This window comes from Vigna angularis, chromosome 3 (assembly GCF_016808095.1).
Source record: "Vigna angularis cultivar LongXiaoDou No.4 chromosome 3, ASM1680809v1, whole genome shotgun sequence".
NCBI lineage: Eukaryota > Viridiplantae > Streptophyta > Magnoliopsida > Fabales > Fabaceae > Vigna > Vigna angularis.
This window is the reverse complement of record NC_068972.1, coordinates 17885970-17900980: the sequence shown is the minus strand read 5'-3', so window position 1 is coordinate 17900980 and position 15011 is coordinate 17885970. Positions and strand designations below refer to the sequence as shown.

The following is a 15011-nucleotide window of genomic DNA, read 5'->3' as shown; positions in this document are numbered from 1 at the left end:
TTAGACTTGTATGGTCTGATAAAATATGTGAATATGAAATTTTTTTATTGAATATATATCTCTGTATGAATTAAATAAGGATCTCACATAATCTTGAAAAATAAAAGACAATGTGACAAATTAAAAAGATAAATTTGTTTTATCAAGGAAGAAAAGTAAGTTTGTATTTTTGGATTGGATAATAAATTTGAGAAAATGAAAATGCGATAATTTGAGGGGAAATATAGATAAAAGTGAAGTTATTTGGATTAAAGGAACTATAAGAGATAAGAAATAAGAAATGATGAAAAATTTATGAAATTCATAGGTAATTTAGATGATAAAAGCAATTATATTATTTTGAGAATGTATATTAAAATAAAAATAAATTTTATATTAAAGTAAAAGGTTATTATACCATCTTAATAAATAAAAATTATTGCAAGTATTTAATTGGTATTTATATTTATATATTTTAAATTATTTATTATGCTATAATATGTATTAAATTAATAATGGATTATATATATATATATATATATATATATATATATATATATATATATATATATATATATATATATATATTATAATAAACTTTCTTCGCGCATCTTCACAAATCATTAGAGACAATCTTTTGTTTCGCTTTTCCAGAATTTCATGTCTCATTTTTTAAACTTGGCTCGCATTTATCTGCTCCATCTCTTTCCATCTAAAAAACAAAAACATACTAAGAGATGATGAAATTCGTAGTAGAAATTTGTTTTCTTATAGAAATTGAATTTCTTGTGGAAATGTATAAATAGAAAAAAAAGCTGAAATTTAGAGACCAATTAAATTGAAATGATATATGAATTTTCTTCTTGTTAACATTCCGGTGCTGTATAATAACACATACATCTAGAATTATGTACCCAAGAAACAAATACGTCTAGAATTACACTAATGCAAAATTGTAGTATAAAATCATAATGAGAGAGAGTTTACGCAACTTAATTAATGCGTCACCTGGTTTGGTAAGTGAGAGTCCGGTCAAAATTTGATGAGTCAAGAGTCACCATACAGTCTTTTTCTCAATTACAACCAGTCCTATTCGGCGGCAACATTATAAACTTTTTTTACATCATTTACATAAAACATATTTATATTTATTATACCAAATATAAATTCTCATCTTTTATACATATATACACACGTGTCACTATTGGTTAAAATTTCAACCTTTCCATGTCCACAAAAGTATGATGAACACATACCATACCACATCATGATGCATCATGATATGCATACATAACGCATGATGATATTTGTGCTGACCCAACAAACAAAGGCACCACCATCAGGCATTACCTCACCCACCGTTAGTGACTTATACTCTCCCTTAGTTCCTTATATATAACCCTTTTCCTTGCCTCCCTTTCCACTCTTCAAATAAACCACCAAAATCTTATCTTTGCTACCTCATCACAACACTATAATTATTGTTTTTAGGCAACGAAAAATGGGAGAGGTTAGTTTCAGTTCCGTCTGTATTCAATCATTCCTTCTCTTCTTCACTAGACTCCTGAAATTTCAATCATGTTTTTTCTAATTAAACAGCAAAAGGAGCAGCCAAAGAATGAAACAGAGAAGAAGCCAGAGGATGGAGCACCCAAGAAAGATGATGGACCCGCCCCTGTCGTTTACAAACTCGACTTGCATTGCGAGGGATGCGTCAAGAAGATCAAACGCACCGCTCGCCACTTTCCAGGTACTGTAAATCGTCAAGAAGATGTATTCATCATTCAAATTCAATCTTTCTCAATTTGTTCAAGTAAATTCTAGTTTATGTATAAATTCGATATTAGAATTTAAGAAAATGCCGGTAAAACATGCAGGTGTGGAAACCGTTAAGGCAGATCTATCGGCTAACAAAGTGACCGTTACCGGGAAAATGGACGCCGAGAAGCTTCGAGAGAAGCTCGCCGAGAGAACCAAGAAGAAGGTTGAGTTTGTTACACCTCCGCCGAAGAAAGAGGCCGCCGCCGAAAAACCGCCGGAAAAGAAGGCCGAAGAGAAGAAACCTGAGGAGAAAAAACCAGAAGAAAAGCCTAAAGAGGTAATTAATTAGTTAGTAATCAGCAATTAGTAATCTTGATTTTAAAAATTTAAATTCGTTAACTCAGATTAACTAACTGACTTTTCCATTGATTAATTTCCGGTTCGCTACAGACCACGGTGGTTTTGAAGATCAAACTGCACTGTGACGGTTGCATTGCGAAAATCCGAAGAATCATTATCAGGTTCAAAGGTGAGAGAAAGTTGACCTAATTCACCTAATCAATTTTTAAATGAACATTTGATTATTATAATTTAAGCAATTGATTAATAATTGAAGTGGCGGTTAAGTGGCTAAGGATGTTGACGGTGATGGTGGTGTTACGCAGGTGTTCAGTCGGTGAGCCTTGACGGTAGCAAGGACTTGGTGACGGTGAAGGGAACGATGGACGTGAAGGAGATGGTGCCGTACCTGAACGAGAAGCTGAAGCGAAACGTGGAAGTGGTGCCTCCGAAGAAAGAGGAGGAGAAGAAAGAGAAAGCCGACGGCGGAGAGAAAAAAGAGAAAGCCGATGGCGGAGAGAAGAAAGAGAAAGATGGGGGCGGTGAGAAGAAAGGGAAAGACGCTGCGGCGGAGGCGAAGGCAGAGGTTAACAAAATGGAATTCATGTACCCTATGCCTCCTCCCTCGTTCTGGTACCAAGGAGGACAGTTTCCCGGTCAAACAAGTCACGCCATGGAGGTTCAACCATCCTATGGTATTAACAATCATTACGTGGAGCAAGGGTACATGAACCATGGTTATCCTATGCAGCCACCTCTACCGTATTACATGCCGCCTAACGCTCCTCCTCCGCAGATGTTCAGCGATGAGAACCCCAATGCTTGTTCCATCATGTGATTAACTTTCAGTGTAGACTTACACTCGGATACGGGATACGGATACGGAATACGCATGATGTAATCTGTAAATAAAGAAAATGAAGAAAAGAAAAAGAAAAACTGATGTGCGTGTAAAAACTGAGGGGGTTGAATATTCCGTATTATTGAAAATTAATTAAAAGAGAGAATTTTTATGATATGGTAGAATTTTGAAACTATATATGTACGATAATGGCGTAAGTAGGTTGGTGTTTTAGAGAGGGTGGCCGGCTGGCTGGAGAATCCTGTCCAGAGTTTATATGAAATTAAAAGAACTCACATCACATGAGCTGTTGTTTGTTTTTTTGTATATTTCTAATATCAGAATAAATGGTTACTATAATTCAATGAGATTTGTTCATTCATCTTATCGAAAAGTTTTGGGATTGGTTCTTGCCGAGGGAGTACGTGCCAAAAGTGATTGGTTACTTGTTTGTCTCATTAGAGATTTTTTTTTTCTTCTTCTGCTTTCTGTTTTTCCTTTTGGGTACAAATGGGAAAGACAATTTTCATTCTGGATTCTTAACCTAACAATTGTGTTACTGTTTTCCTTTTCTATTTCAATTATAACTACGCGTTGAAAATCACATGCGTTTGGATTTGGTGGGGAGCGCTTGACAACGTCTTGCCAACAGAAAAATATTCCACTTTTAATAGTTGAAAATTTAGATCGGAACGAGATTGCTGCAGTTCAAAGTAAAGTGGATCAACCAGAAGAAATTAACCCAAGTACACATATACATTATGACCTTACATACATAAATTGCATCACACATTTCAACGACTCCAAGCAACCCATATATGCCCATTGAAGGGACTTTGGTGGGAGGGCAGGGAGGCCATTTCCTAATCTTATTTCAATGGAATAAAGAAATAATATTATGATGATGATTTTGAATGATCCAGTCCCACACACACTAGATATGGCCAAGATATAGCCTCCCCTTATCTTCCTTTCAAAAAAATTAGTTTCTTTTTCTAAAGCTGTCCTTTTTTTTTTTTTTTCTCTTTCAGTCAATATATATGTCATGCACTTGCCTCTCAACCACAATGTTTTTTCAACCTATTCATATTAAGAACAATAAACAGAGATCCGATTTTTGTTTTGTTTATAGACAAACCGCCTATGGTTTACCTTGGTTGATTTGAGTCCTTGTAAAACGATACCCATGATCCTTAAATTAGCATCATCAAAATTAATTTAAATTTTGGATATACAATTCAAATTCATCTGACAAAATTGTGTTTCAAATTTAAGTAAGTATAATTTTTAAAGTAAGAAAGTTAAACATTATATATATAAAAAAAATCATAAGTTTATTATCTTAAATTTTTTTATTAAAAATAATATCAATACTTTGTACGTGAGATAAACACATATTTTAATGATGTTGTATTTAGTTAGTAAATTTTTGTTGGAAAGACTTACGAAATGAGAAAAAAGTGGATAGATAATAGGTTGTGTTGTGGTCCTTGTGATTAATGGAGCTAGCTTGCAGAACGCTGAGTGTTGTATCTTCTTTATCACTCTCATTACTTAAAAGCTTGTGAGAGGTCCATTGCTAGGGCCATTGGCCAACTCTCTTTTTTCTCTTTTTGTTGTTGTTTTGTTTGAACGAATAGAAGGCATGACGAAGAAGGGCTTGTTAGAGTTTGATAAATCGAGCGCAGCCACACGCATTTAACAAGTGGGTGCATCTATAATCACTTTTAATTTATAATCTTTTAATTCATTAAAGTTTGACAAGTACCTCCAACTACTCTAATACGTATTCACTCTCATCTTTTCAGTCTTTCTATGCCGCCGTAAAGTATACACTATTCATTAAAAGTTCATTCATATTTTTCTTTCATTTTCAATTGCTCATGATCATTATGCATAACGATTTCCTCTCAAATTTATATTAAGAGTAACCCATGCTTTGCATTCTTTTAGTGCTTTAATTTTATTTCCTTTAAAAAGTGCTTTAGTTCTCTTTAAAAGGATCACTCTTTAAAGTAAATATTGACATATTAAAAGTACGTTCAAAAGTTAATGATATATCTCTTCTTTTGATATGTTTACAGGAGAAAATGTTTTTTCAGAAATTATAATAAAATTTAACCTGCTTTAATAATTTAACAATCCCGTACGATTACGCAAGAAAAAATGAATTCGGTGGATTACTTTCCCAATTTTTATAGAAAGACATGTAAATAAAAGTGAGACAAAAAATAAAAACGACAAAAAGGGTGTCAAATTAATGAAGACTTAGCCTGTGGTGATATTGTTATTATTATTATTATTATATTATTGTGTTGGGTGGTGGAGAAACTATTACTTTTTTTGGTAGAAAATAAATATCAGGTCTTAATAGGCACATATATATTTAAGAGTTGGATCCCTAACATAGCGGAATAGAGAAAGGGTTTATATTATTATGTTGTGACTAAGTTTTTGTAAGTTGTAATAGATATTCGTCATATACGGCGCATGCGGTTGATGAAGCGTGGAAAGATACATTAGCATGCAATATGCAAGAATGCATGCCTCTATGACTCTTCACTCAATAATTTAATTGTGGATTAATTATTAATTAATTAATTTAGGTTAAAGCGTTGACTATTTGATTACGAAGTTAGGTTTGTGTAATGTCCCTAGAGGAATACGAAATAATAAGAAGATATAGATAAGGGTTAAGTATATGGTTGTGATAGTAGAATTAGACATTGCTCTTTTGCATCATCCAAAGGGGAGGAGAAACATGACGTATGGAAGACCTTCAACAAGTGTTTTAGCTTTTGTATATATAAATTACATATGTTTTTTTCTTATTCATCTTACTTTCCTACTTCCTATATAGCTTTTTCTCATCAAATCTTTTGTATGTATATATATATATATATATATATATATATATATATATATATATATATATATATATATATATATATTTAAATATTTAAACACATTAATAAAAAAAAGTGTTACTCTCAATAATTATGTATATATAAAATGACATAAATATCTCTAATAAAAAATATGAAAAATAAGCTTTTCTTTTCCTTTAAATATAAGGACTCTTTTTCCCTATGGATAAGATATGTTTTGATGTTTTTTTCTTTCTCTCGACTTTTAAATAACCAAAGAAAGGAAATGATTCGAAAAGAAAAGATTAAGTTATAAAGATGAGAGGGAGAAATAATTAGAAATTGAAGTGTTTGTATATGGTGTGTCTTTTATGTTTGGCTTCAATCATTGCATCGACCTCAATCACTTAGGTTATTATGCCTTTCTCGTCTGAACATGGATTCTATCTTTGCATGTCACTCCTTCTCATCTTCAATATCTCTTTCAGACATCTTTCTTCAAATGCATCGAACACATTACAACTCTGTCTTCTCTTTCATTTTTACTATATCAACACATCTTTTTCTAGATCTTCCTAATAATTTCATTATTAATTACTATCTCACTCTAGTAATATATAATTTCAATTCAAAATGTAAAAACTTAAATTCGTAAGACTAATTAATTTAGGTTATGCTTTTTCTTGTTTTTTTTATTATTCTTAAATATTATCGGTAGAATTATTATCTATTAATCTTACTCCAAAATTATGAGCAAATGTCGACACAAATCAATAACAAAAGGCCACAAGTTTCATAGTTACACGGCTTTTTCTTTTCTTTTATATTAGTCCTTGGATATTATATATTATATATTATATATTAAATTACCATTAAACTATCATACAGGAAGATTATTTGATAAGGATTATCTCAAAAACAGAGCAGAAGAATAATTATTGAAAAATCCAAATCAGGCTTCTTGAGTTATTGACAACATGGAGATGTTGGAAATTTAAAAAGATTCCCTTTAGCAAAAGTCTAAACATTCATATACACTCAATAACTATAGACTACGAATAATGACACACGATGAAGGAGACTTTTAAATTCTGCTTTTTATGGGAAGACAAAAGAGAAAGCCAATCCTTTTAATCTTCTTCTTTTTTGTTATCTATTAATTATAGATAATAGTTGAAAGATGACGAAAATAAATTATTAAAAATTTCGATAGATGTGTATCAATAACATTAAATATTGTATTTTCAGTAAATATTTTTTATTTTTAAGTTTTAAAACACTAAATAACAAAATCGTTTAATTTTTTATAAGAATATGCACCAACCAATCATTTTTATATTGGTACCAACCAATATTTTCAATGATAGGAAAATGGACATTACTTGCGTCAGTATACGCATGATCAATGGTGCTTGTCACCACATTTTATAGTGAATTAGTGATTATAGAAAAAGAATGATACGAAAGGCTTATAATAGATTATAGAGATCACAAGGAATCTTATATTTATTTATTGTATGAATAGTAATTTTGTTTCTTCCATTAATCTTTCATATACAACTTTTTAGTTTTTGGTTTATTCCATGTTAGTGTCTAATTAAAAAATATATAATTTTAGTATAATAATCAATTTTGTATATTTTTATTCTCATTTTTTGATTGAAATCTAGATATAAAATATTTATCTAAATATTAAAAAAAAATATATATAAACTTTGAGTTTAACCATATTTTTCTTTCTACTGTTAATGTGAGTATAGTTCTTTCATATTTTTGTTTCTCTCGTAACGAATAATTCTTGAAATACTAATGTTTTAAAATAATTATTTTCGTTCAAGATTAATATTCGTTTTAAGATTTTGTTGATGCCATATGATGATATGGTCAAAAGTTTGTAATATGTTTTAATATTTCAATTTAAAGAAAATTTGTTATTTTGAAAACTTAGGTGTCTGTTATAGACACTCAAAGCTTATTGCGTTTAACTAGAAAGTTGTGCCTAACTTCTAATTTAATTTATTTGTTCTAGTTTCATTAATATAATACGTAAGCTTCTATATTTTATGTCAATAGACTTATAAATCATGCTCACATATTTTTCTGCAGGTGGTTATAGGACAAAAGTCACTGAAAAATATTAAATTATTTGGAAATGAAAACAAAAAATAAATACAGATAATATGTTGAAAATACAAATTTAATACTTGGAGTATTTTATGTTAAAATAAAAACAGACTAAAAATAGAAAATAAAAAGTACATTTTTTCAATAAAAGTGCCATTTTTTCTATTTCTCTAATTAATTTTATTTAAGTCCTGAATATGTTTTTTTTTCAATAAGTATTGTTAAATCATTTCAGGATTACGAATTAACGGCAATAACATTCAGTAAAAAAAATGGTGAGATTGATGGCATAATTTTTGTTTACGACTCAATTAACACAAATTTATTTTAAGTAAATTAATTATGATTTTCAAATATAAATTGTAGCACACTTATCCAATTTTATTGCTACTAAAATGTAATTAAAAATGTCTTCTCAACTTCCAAAAATGTGTCCATATTTGATAGTATTATATTGATTTTAACTGTCTTTTAATACTTTTTTTAATCAGCAAAATATATATAATGGCAGAAGTGTTTCCCTCTCGTAAGAGAATCAAACTTACAGAAAATGATTCTATTATATTTTTACGTTATAAGTTATAAATATTAGAAAGCCTCCCCCAAACAATAATATTTAGTTATTTTATATAAACTCATACATCAATTTCACTTAGTGGTCTTACATCAAACCTAACTGTTATATTTATACAATAATGATTTTTTTGAATTATGTTATAACATTAAGAACATCTTTAACGCAAGATATTCCATTGACATCGTAATATAACATCTTTAGTTGAGATCTTAAATGTAAAATCTCATCCTTTTACAAAAATTTTCACTAAAAGCCAAAATAAAGATCTAAAACATAGACTTGTAGAATAACTTAGTATCTTTTAAGATAAATATACTTATATACTCTTGCTATCTTCAAAAGAAAATGTTTTGTAGAGTCTTACTCCCATACTGTGGTAGGGAAGCCGAATAAAAAAAAGAAACAAATACTCAAAAACAATGAAAAAAACATTTGTGTCGAGGTGAAACGTTGAAGAAGAATAATTAAGAAGAAGAATAATTTATCATACTTTTCACTAAATTATTAAAAAGAAATAGAAAACTCACAAAGAAATCGAAAGTTGAAGAAGATGTAATAGTTATAAATTTGATAAGCAGGTATATGAGGTAAATGAAAGATCTTCAATGTTTGGATTAATTGTGCATAGTGATGGTAGTCTAGTCTAGACACTAGTGCATAATTGGGCTTTAACGTCACCCTGTAGACGTCGGATCACAAAATAACTAACGTAATTTATTGATCGGTGATATTATCGTAAATAAGTAGGCATATACGTGTTAATGCTTGATAGGTAGGTGAAAAGTCATTTTTTTCCGCCTTAGAGACGTCTGATCCAGCCACCCCGACGTCTATATTTGATTATAGACGTCGGTGCCCCTCCTAACGGACGTGTATATGTCTGACAGGTAGATGAAAAGTTATTTTTTTCTATCGTACAGACGTCGGATCACACCATCCGACATCTAAATGGCCTGATGAAAAGTTGTTTTGGATGTCATATTAGTGAGGGCCCCGACGTCTAGGCCAGAATAGACGTCGGTTCACCTAGGGAGCCGACGTCGGTTCACCTAGGGAGCCGACGTCGGTTCACCTAGGGAGCCGACGTCTAGTTTGCTGTTAAATCATACATCAAACCCGCTGTTACGAGCACTTCATCGTCTTCCTTCTCACCTTTTCTCTCCGCGGCATTGCTTTTTCAGGTATGTTTTTGTCTCTTTTGAACCGTTTAAACGTACTTTTATTCCGATTATATTAGTATTTGGTTGATTATCTTTCATTTAAACCGATTAAAATGAGTTTTTGTTGTGTTTTGGTGCAGTTTTTCTCATGTCTTTGGGTAGCTTTGTACCACATTCTCCTTTTGCTAGTTTTCTCGTAAGAAAAGCTTGCGTCTTTTAGATGTCTTATAGCGTTTCAACCCAAAACCAAACTTCGGTCCTTGCCTAGTTCTATTGTCACCGTTCGTTTTCATTGGCGGTTTTAATGGAACTAGGCAAGGATCCACATTCGGTTTTCGGTTGAAATGCCATAAGAGATCCAAAAGACGCAACCTTTTCTATGACGAAACTAGGAAAGGAAGAAGGTGCTACTATGCTACCTAAAGACACAAGCTGCAGTAGACGTCGGTTAATGCAATATCCAACGTCTATGGAGCCCTTTAGACGTCGGGGTCGTGCAGTAACCGACGTCTATAAAGACGTCGGACCTGTTTGAGTCCGACGTTTGATTAACGTCACCCACAAAGACGTCGGTTCTGGAGCTGACGTTAAAAGGCCAAAATAACAGACGTTAAATGCCCTTTCTACACTAGTGAGATGATAGAAGCGGATGGAAAATTCATCTACAAAAACTCTTTCAACACTGTCAATGAGTAGATATATAGTGTAAAATTGTAAAGTAATATTAAGTATTAAATGAGTACTTTATCTAATAGAATGATGTACTATAAACATTTTAAGTTCATATATATAGAGAATATATTAACTGGTTCTATTAATATCTCTAGAAATAATAACAGATAGATAATTATAAAAGCACATCTTCTCAATATTTTAATGGTTGTTATTATTATAATGGACCATTTACTATTGGGTCTTTTAGATGATATTAAGCCTATTGTTAGATTGATGATTTTGGATCTACTTTAAGGTGGAGTATGTACATAGACCCTAAACATAAAAAACTAACAAAATTGTAGGTGGATCGTGTTGTTTTAGGCGAATAAGTTTTATCATTCTCCGTTATGTATTTTATGGATGTCGGGTGCATCTAAGATTAATTAAATGATGTAATTGAGTAAATGTGTCTCCTTAAAATCTTGCTTGACAAAAATCTAATTCAGGACGAAAATCAAAACTAAAGAAAAAGAGTATACATTTCTTTACGAGAACCAAATATGTTTCCATCCAGATTTATGTTGTGGTTAAATGCTTTTTAAAGCAGTTCTCAAATGATTTTTCATCCAACACTAGTGCAAAATAAGGCTTCAATGTTTCGTGTTCAACGTCAAAAAATGAAAAAGTTAAGTTAAAAATGAACGGTGACATTTTTGTAAATAAAAGTTCAATTAAGACGTTAGATTTAGACTTGTCCAACGTCAATTAGTTATAAGACATTGCATATTGAGAAGTCTGACGTTTTATTGAGTAAATTTCGCAAAAATGTTTGGCGCGAAGGTGAAAATATACTTACATATTTCGTCAAATGTCCTAGAATGAGACGTCAAAATGTTAGAAGATGTTGAATGCCTAGAATCAGACGTTATATGTTACTGAATTCAATAAAAAATTGGACAGGAGACTGAAAATTCATTCACTTATCTTAGCGTGAGACCCTCTTCTTTGCTCAAACTTATCTCGAACGAAGTTTCGCGACCAACACATGTAATCTTTTTTTCATTTTATAAAAATGCATGTTGATTAATTAATTTAGGTATGATTTTCTCTCTCACTGGCGACAACACTTTATTTAGACGAATTTACCTTCATAAAGGTTAGTTTTCGTTTTCATTTTCAAGAGCATGTTTGTTGTATTGTTGAACTTGTTTGTTGTTCATACTACACTACACGTTATAAATCCAAACTTTAGGGTAAAACTGAGAATATATTCAAAACAACTCTAAATGACTTGAAATTTTTTTTAAAGCACCAAAATATTATGAAAAATCCCCCAAAAAAGTTTAGATTAAAATTCAAAATCTAACTATATGAAATATTTTTGCAAAATTTGGAAAAAAATTTGACAATAAGTAAAAAATGACATTTTTTTTTAAATCTAGAAAGAACGAAGAGCTACACTGGCTGTCACGTGATTGAAATTTTTTACTACCCTAAATCTATATAAAATAGTGGAGAAGATTAGGAGAAATCTCCCTTATGTGTTTAGCATACACATAGGGTAGTTTATTTATAATGTAAGATAAGGGTTAAACCCTAAATACAGAATGGGCTAAGCCCAATTAACAGAAACACACAACTTAACATCTAACACTCCCCCTCAAGCTGGAGCATATAAATGATATGTTCCAAGCTTGTTACAAAGATAGTCAATTCTAGGTCCTCGTAAGGACTTGGTGAATATGTCTGCCAACTGGTTGCTTGAGTTAACGAACTCAGTCTTGATATCTCCGGATATGATTTTTTCTCTAATAAAATGACAATCAACTTCAATGTGCTTGGTTCTCTCATGGAAGACAGGGTTAGAGCTAATATGAAGAGCAGCTTGATTATCACATATAAGTGTCATGTGAGTGACATCTCCAAATTTCAATTCATTAAGTAATTGTTTAAGCCACACAAGCTCGCAAGTAGCAGATGCCATAGCTCTATATTCTGCTTCTGCGCTGGACCTTGCCACAACACTTTGCTTCTTACTTTTCCAAGATATCAGGTTGCCACCAATAGAGACACAATATCCAGAAGTAGACCTCCTATCAGAAGGGGAACCAGCCCAATCAGCATCTGAATAGCAAACGATTTTTCTATCGTTGTTAGGGCCATATAGCAAACCTTTTCCAGGTGATCCTTTAATATACTTCAATATGCGAACAACTGCATCCCAATGGTCTTCACATGGAGAGTTTAGAAATTGACTCACCACACTAACTGCGAAGGAAATGTCAGGACGCGTAACAGTAAGATAGTTTAATTTACCAACTAATCTTCTGTACCGTTCAGGATCTGAGAAAGGCTCCCCTTGATTTGGTAGGAGTTTGATGTTAGGGTCCATAGGTGTCTCAACAGATTTACAGTTCATTAACCCTGTTTCCTCCAAGATGTCTAACGCATACTTCCTCTGAGATATGACAATACCATCATTGGATTGTGCTACTTCAATACCCAAAAAGTACCGGAGTTTGCCGAGATCTTTGGTTTGAAAATGATGACAAAGGTGTTGTTTCATCTGAGAGATGTCGAGATAGTCACCTCTTGTGAGAATAATATCATCGACATACACTATTAAGTAAATACATCCAGCACTTGAGTGGCGATAGAACACTGAATGATCTGCTTCACTGCGAGACATACCAAATTGTTGAACAATACAGCTGAATTTACCAAACCAGGCCCGAGGAGATTGTTTTAGGCCATATAAGGATTTGCGAAGACGAGATACCAATCCAGATGACTCCCCTGAGCAACAAATCCAGGCGGTTGCTCCATATAAATTTCTTCATGCAAATCACCATTTAGGAAAGCATTTTTGACATCAAGTTGGTAAAGAGGCCATTGTCGAAGAGCGGCCATGGCAATGAATAGGCGAACAGAGGTCATTTTTGCCACTGGAGAAAAAGTATCACCATAATCCAAACCAAAAATTTGTGTGTAGCCTTTGGCAACCAGTCGAGCTTTCAGACGATCAATTGTGCCATCAGGGCCAACCTTGATAACATACACCCACCTGCAACCAACAACAGACTTTCCAGATGGTAATTGGACAAGCTCCCAAGTTCCACTTTTCTGTAAAGCACTTAATTCATCCAGCATAGCTTGACGCCAGCCAGGATGAGTTAAGGCATCACCCACAGATTTAGGAATTGACACAGAAGAAATGGATGAGAGACAAGTGTAAAAAGATGGAGATAATCTGTGGTAACTAAGAACAGTATAATGGGGGGAAGGGTTACGGGTAGAGCGTATACCTTTACGGAGGGCAATAGGCAAGTCAGACTCATTTGCTGGAGCCGGAGGAGACACAGGAGGCGGCACTGGAAGTGAGTCATGAGGGTGACAATTGCGGCGACTATAAACCTGAAGGGGTGGTGGTGAAGGACGATCCTGTGGTGAATGAGAGTCTAAAGGAGGAGACAAAATGGGTGGGGCATCACCAGGAGGATCACATATAAGAGGAATATCAACAGTAACAGGGAGAGGTACAGAACTAGAAGATAGATGTGTAAAGTAAAAAGAAGATTCATCAAAAGTGACATCAGCAGAGATAAAATGACGATTGAGGGAAGGGGAAAAACACTTATAGCCCTTTTGTGATCGTGGAAATCCTAAGAATACACATTTGTGAGACCTAGGAGATAACTTATCAAGACCAGGACTAAAATCATGAACAAAACATGTAGACCCAAAAACTCTAAGAGGTAATGGATATAGAGGGTCTTGAGGAAATAAGATAGAATGAGGGATTTTGTTCTCTAGGACGGAAGATGGCATGCGATTGATAAGATAACATGCCGTGAGAACAGCATCACCCAAAAAACGTGAGGGTACTTGACCATGAATGAGAAGGGTACGAGTTGTTTCAATAAGGTGTCTGATAATGCTAAATTATACCATATTTTAAGCATCATTTTAATGGCAAAATCAACTCCTTTCTTACTTATAACTTGCTTAATCCTCTTGTTTTGTCTTATTTTCTAAATAATTGTGTTTTTGGCTACTTTGATGTACTTTCATCAATAATCCCTTATTTTGTAGCTAAAAATGAGCTTGGAAGACTCTCCAACAATGTCTAAGGCTGAACCAACCACTAGAAGCAAGCAGATCTGCAGAAAAAGTGAAAATGATGCAGTGCTGAAAAGTCAGGCCCAAGCCCCCCCTGGCTGAGGGGCGCCCAAGCGCGACTGCACCAGGGCCAGTTTCTGCACAGAAAAGTGACCAGGTGCCAGTTTTGTGTGTTGGTCGCGCCCGGGCGTGAAAAAGGGGCGCCCGAGCGCGACTTTTTGCGAGAAGCTTGCGCCCGGGCGTGAGAAATGGGGCGCCCAGGCGTGACTTTTTCCGAGAGGCTCGCGCCCGGGCGCGACTGAGAGGGCGCCCGGGCGCGACTTTTGCTGATGTGTCAGATCCAGCTTATTTAACCCAGAAACGCGATGGGGTTATCGTCTTTGGTCATTTGGAGGCGCGATTTCACTCAGAGGAGAGCTTGGAGGACTGCTAGGGTTCGTGGGAACACTCCCTTCTTCCTCTTGGGTTCTTCATCTTCTTCCATGGTCATCTTGTAAGCTTTAGGGCTCTCCATGGAAATGGAGAGCCAAACCCATCTTTGTTGGGATTAGTTGTAGCCTTTGAATTCTTGTGTAATTGTTGAATGA

General features: G+C 33.5%; 1 protein-coding gene across 1 annotated transcript; it reads left to right on the top strand.

The window, feature by feature from the left end:
- The first annotated feature begins 1319 nt into the window (after positions 1-1319).
- Positions 1320-3288, top strand: LOC108326612 (heavy metal-associated isoprenylated plant protein 6). The gene is made up of 5 exons (XM_017560206.2): positions 1320-1489; positions 1579-1729; positions 1857-2077; positions 2191-2269; positions 2406-3288. Exons 1-5 carry the CDS (start codon positions 1481-1483, stop codon positions 2915-2917), a joined length of 972 nt encoding a protein of 323 aa, XP_017415695.1. The 5' UTR covers positions 1320-1480; the 3' UTR covers positions 2918-3288.
- The last annotated feature ends 11723 nt before the right edge of the window (positions 3289-15011 follow it).

Coding starts and splice junctions, on each gene's coding strand:
- LOC108326612 (XM_017560206.2), top strand. Junction 1,730..1,856: donor CACCGCTCGCCACTTTCCAG/GTACTGTAAATC, acceptor TAAAACATGCAG/GTGTGGAAACCGTTAAGGCA. Junction 2,078..2,190: donor CAGAAGAAAAGCCTAAAGAG/GTAATTAATTAG, acceptor GGTTCGCTACAG/ACCACGGTGGTTTTGAAGAT.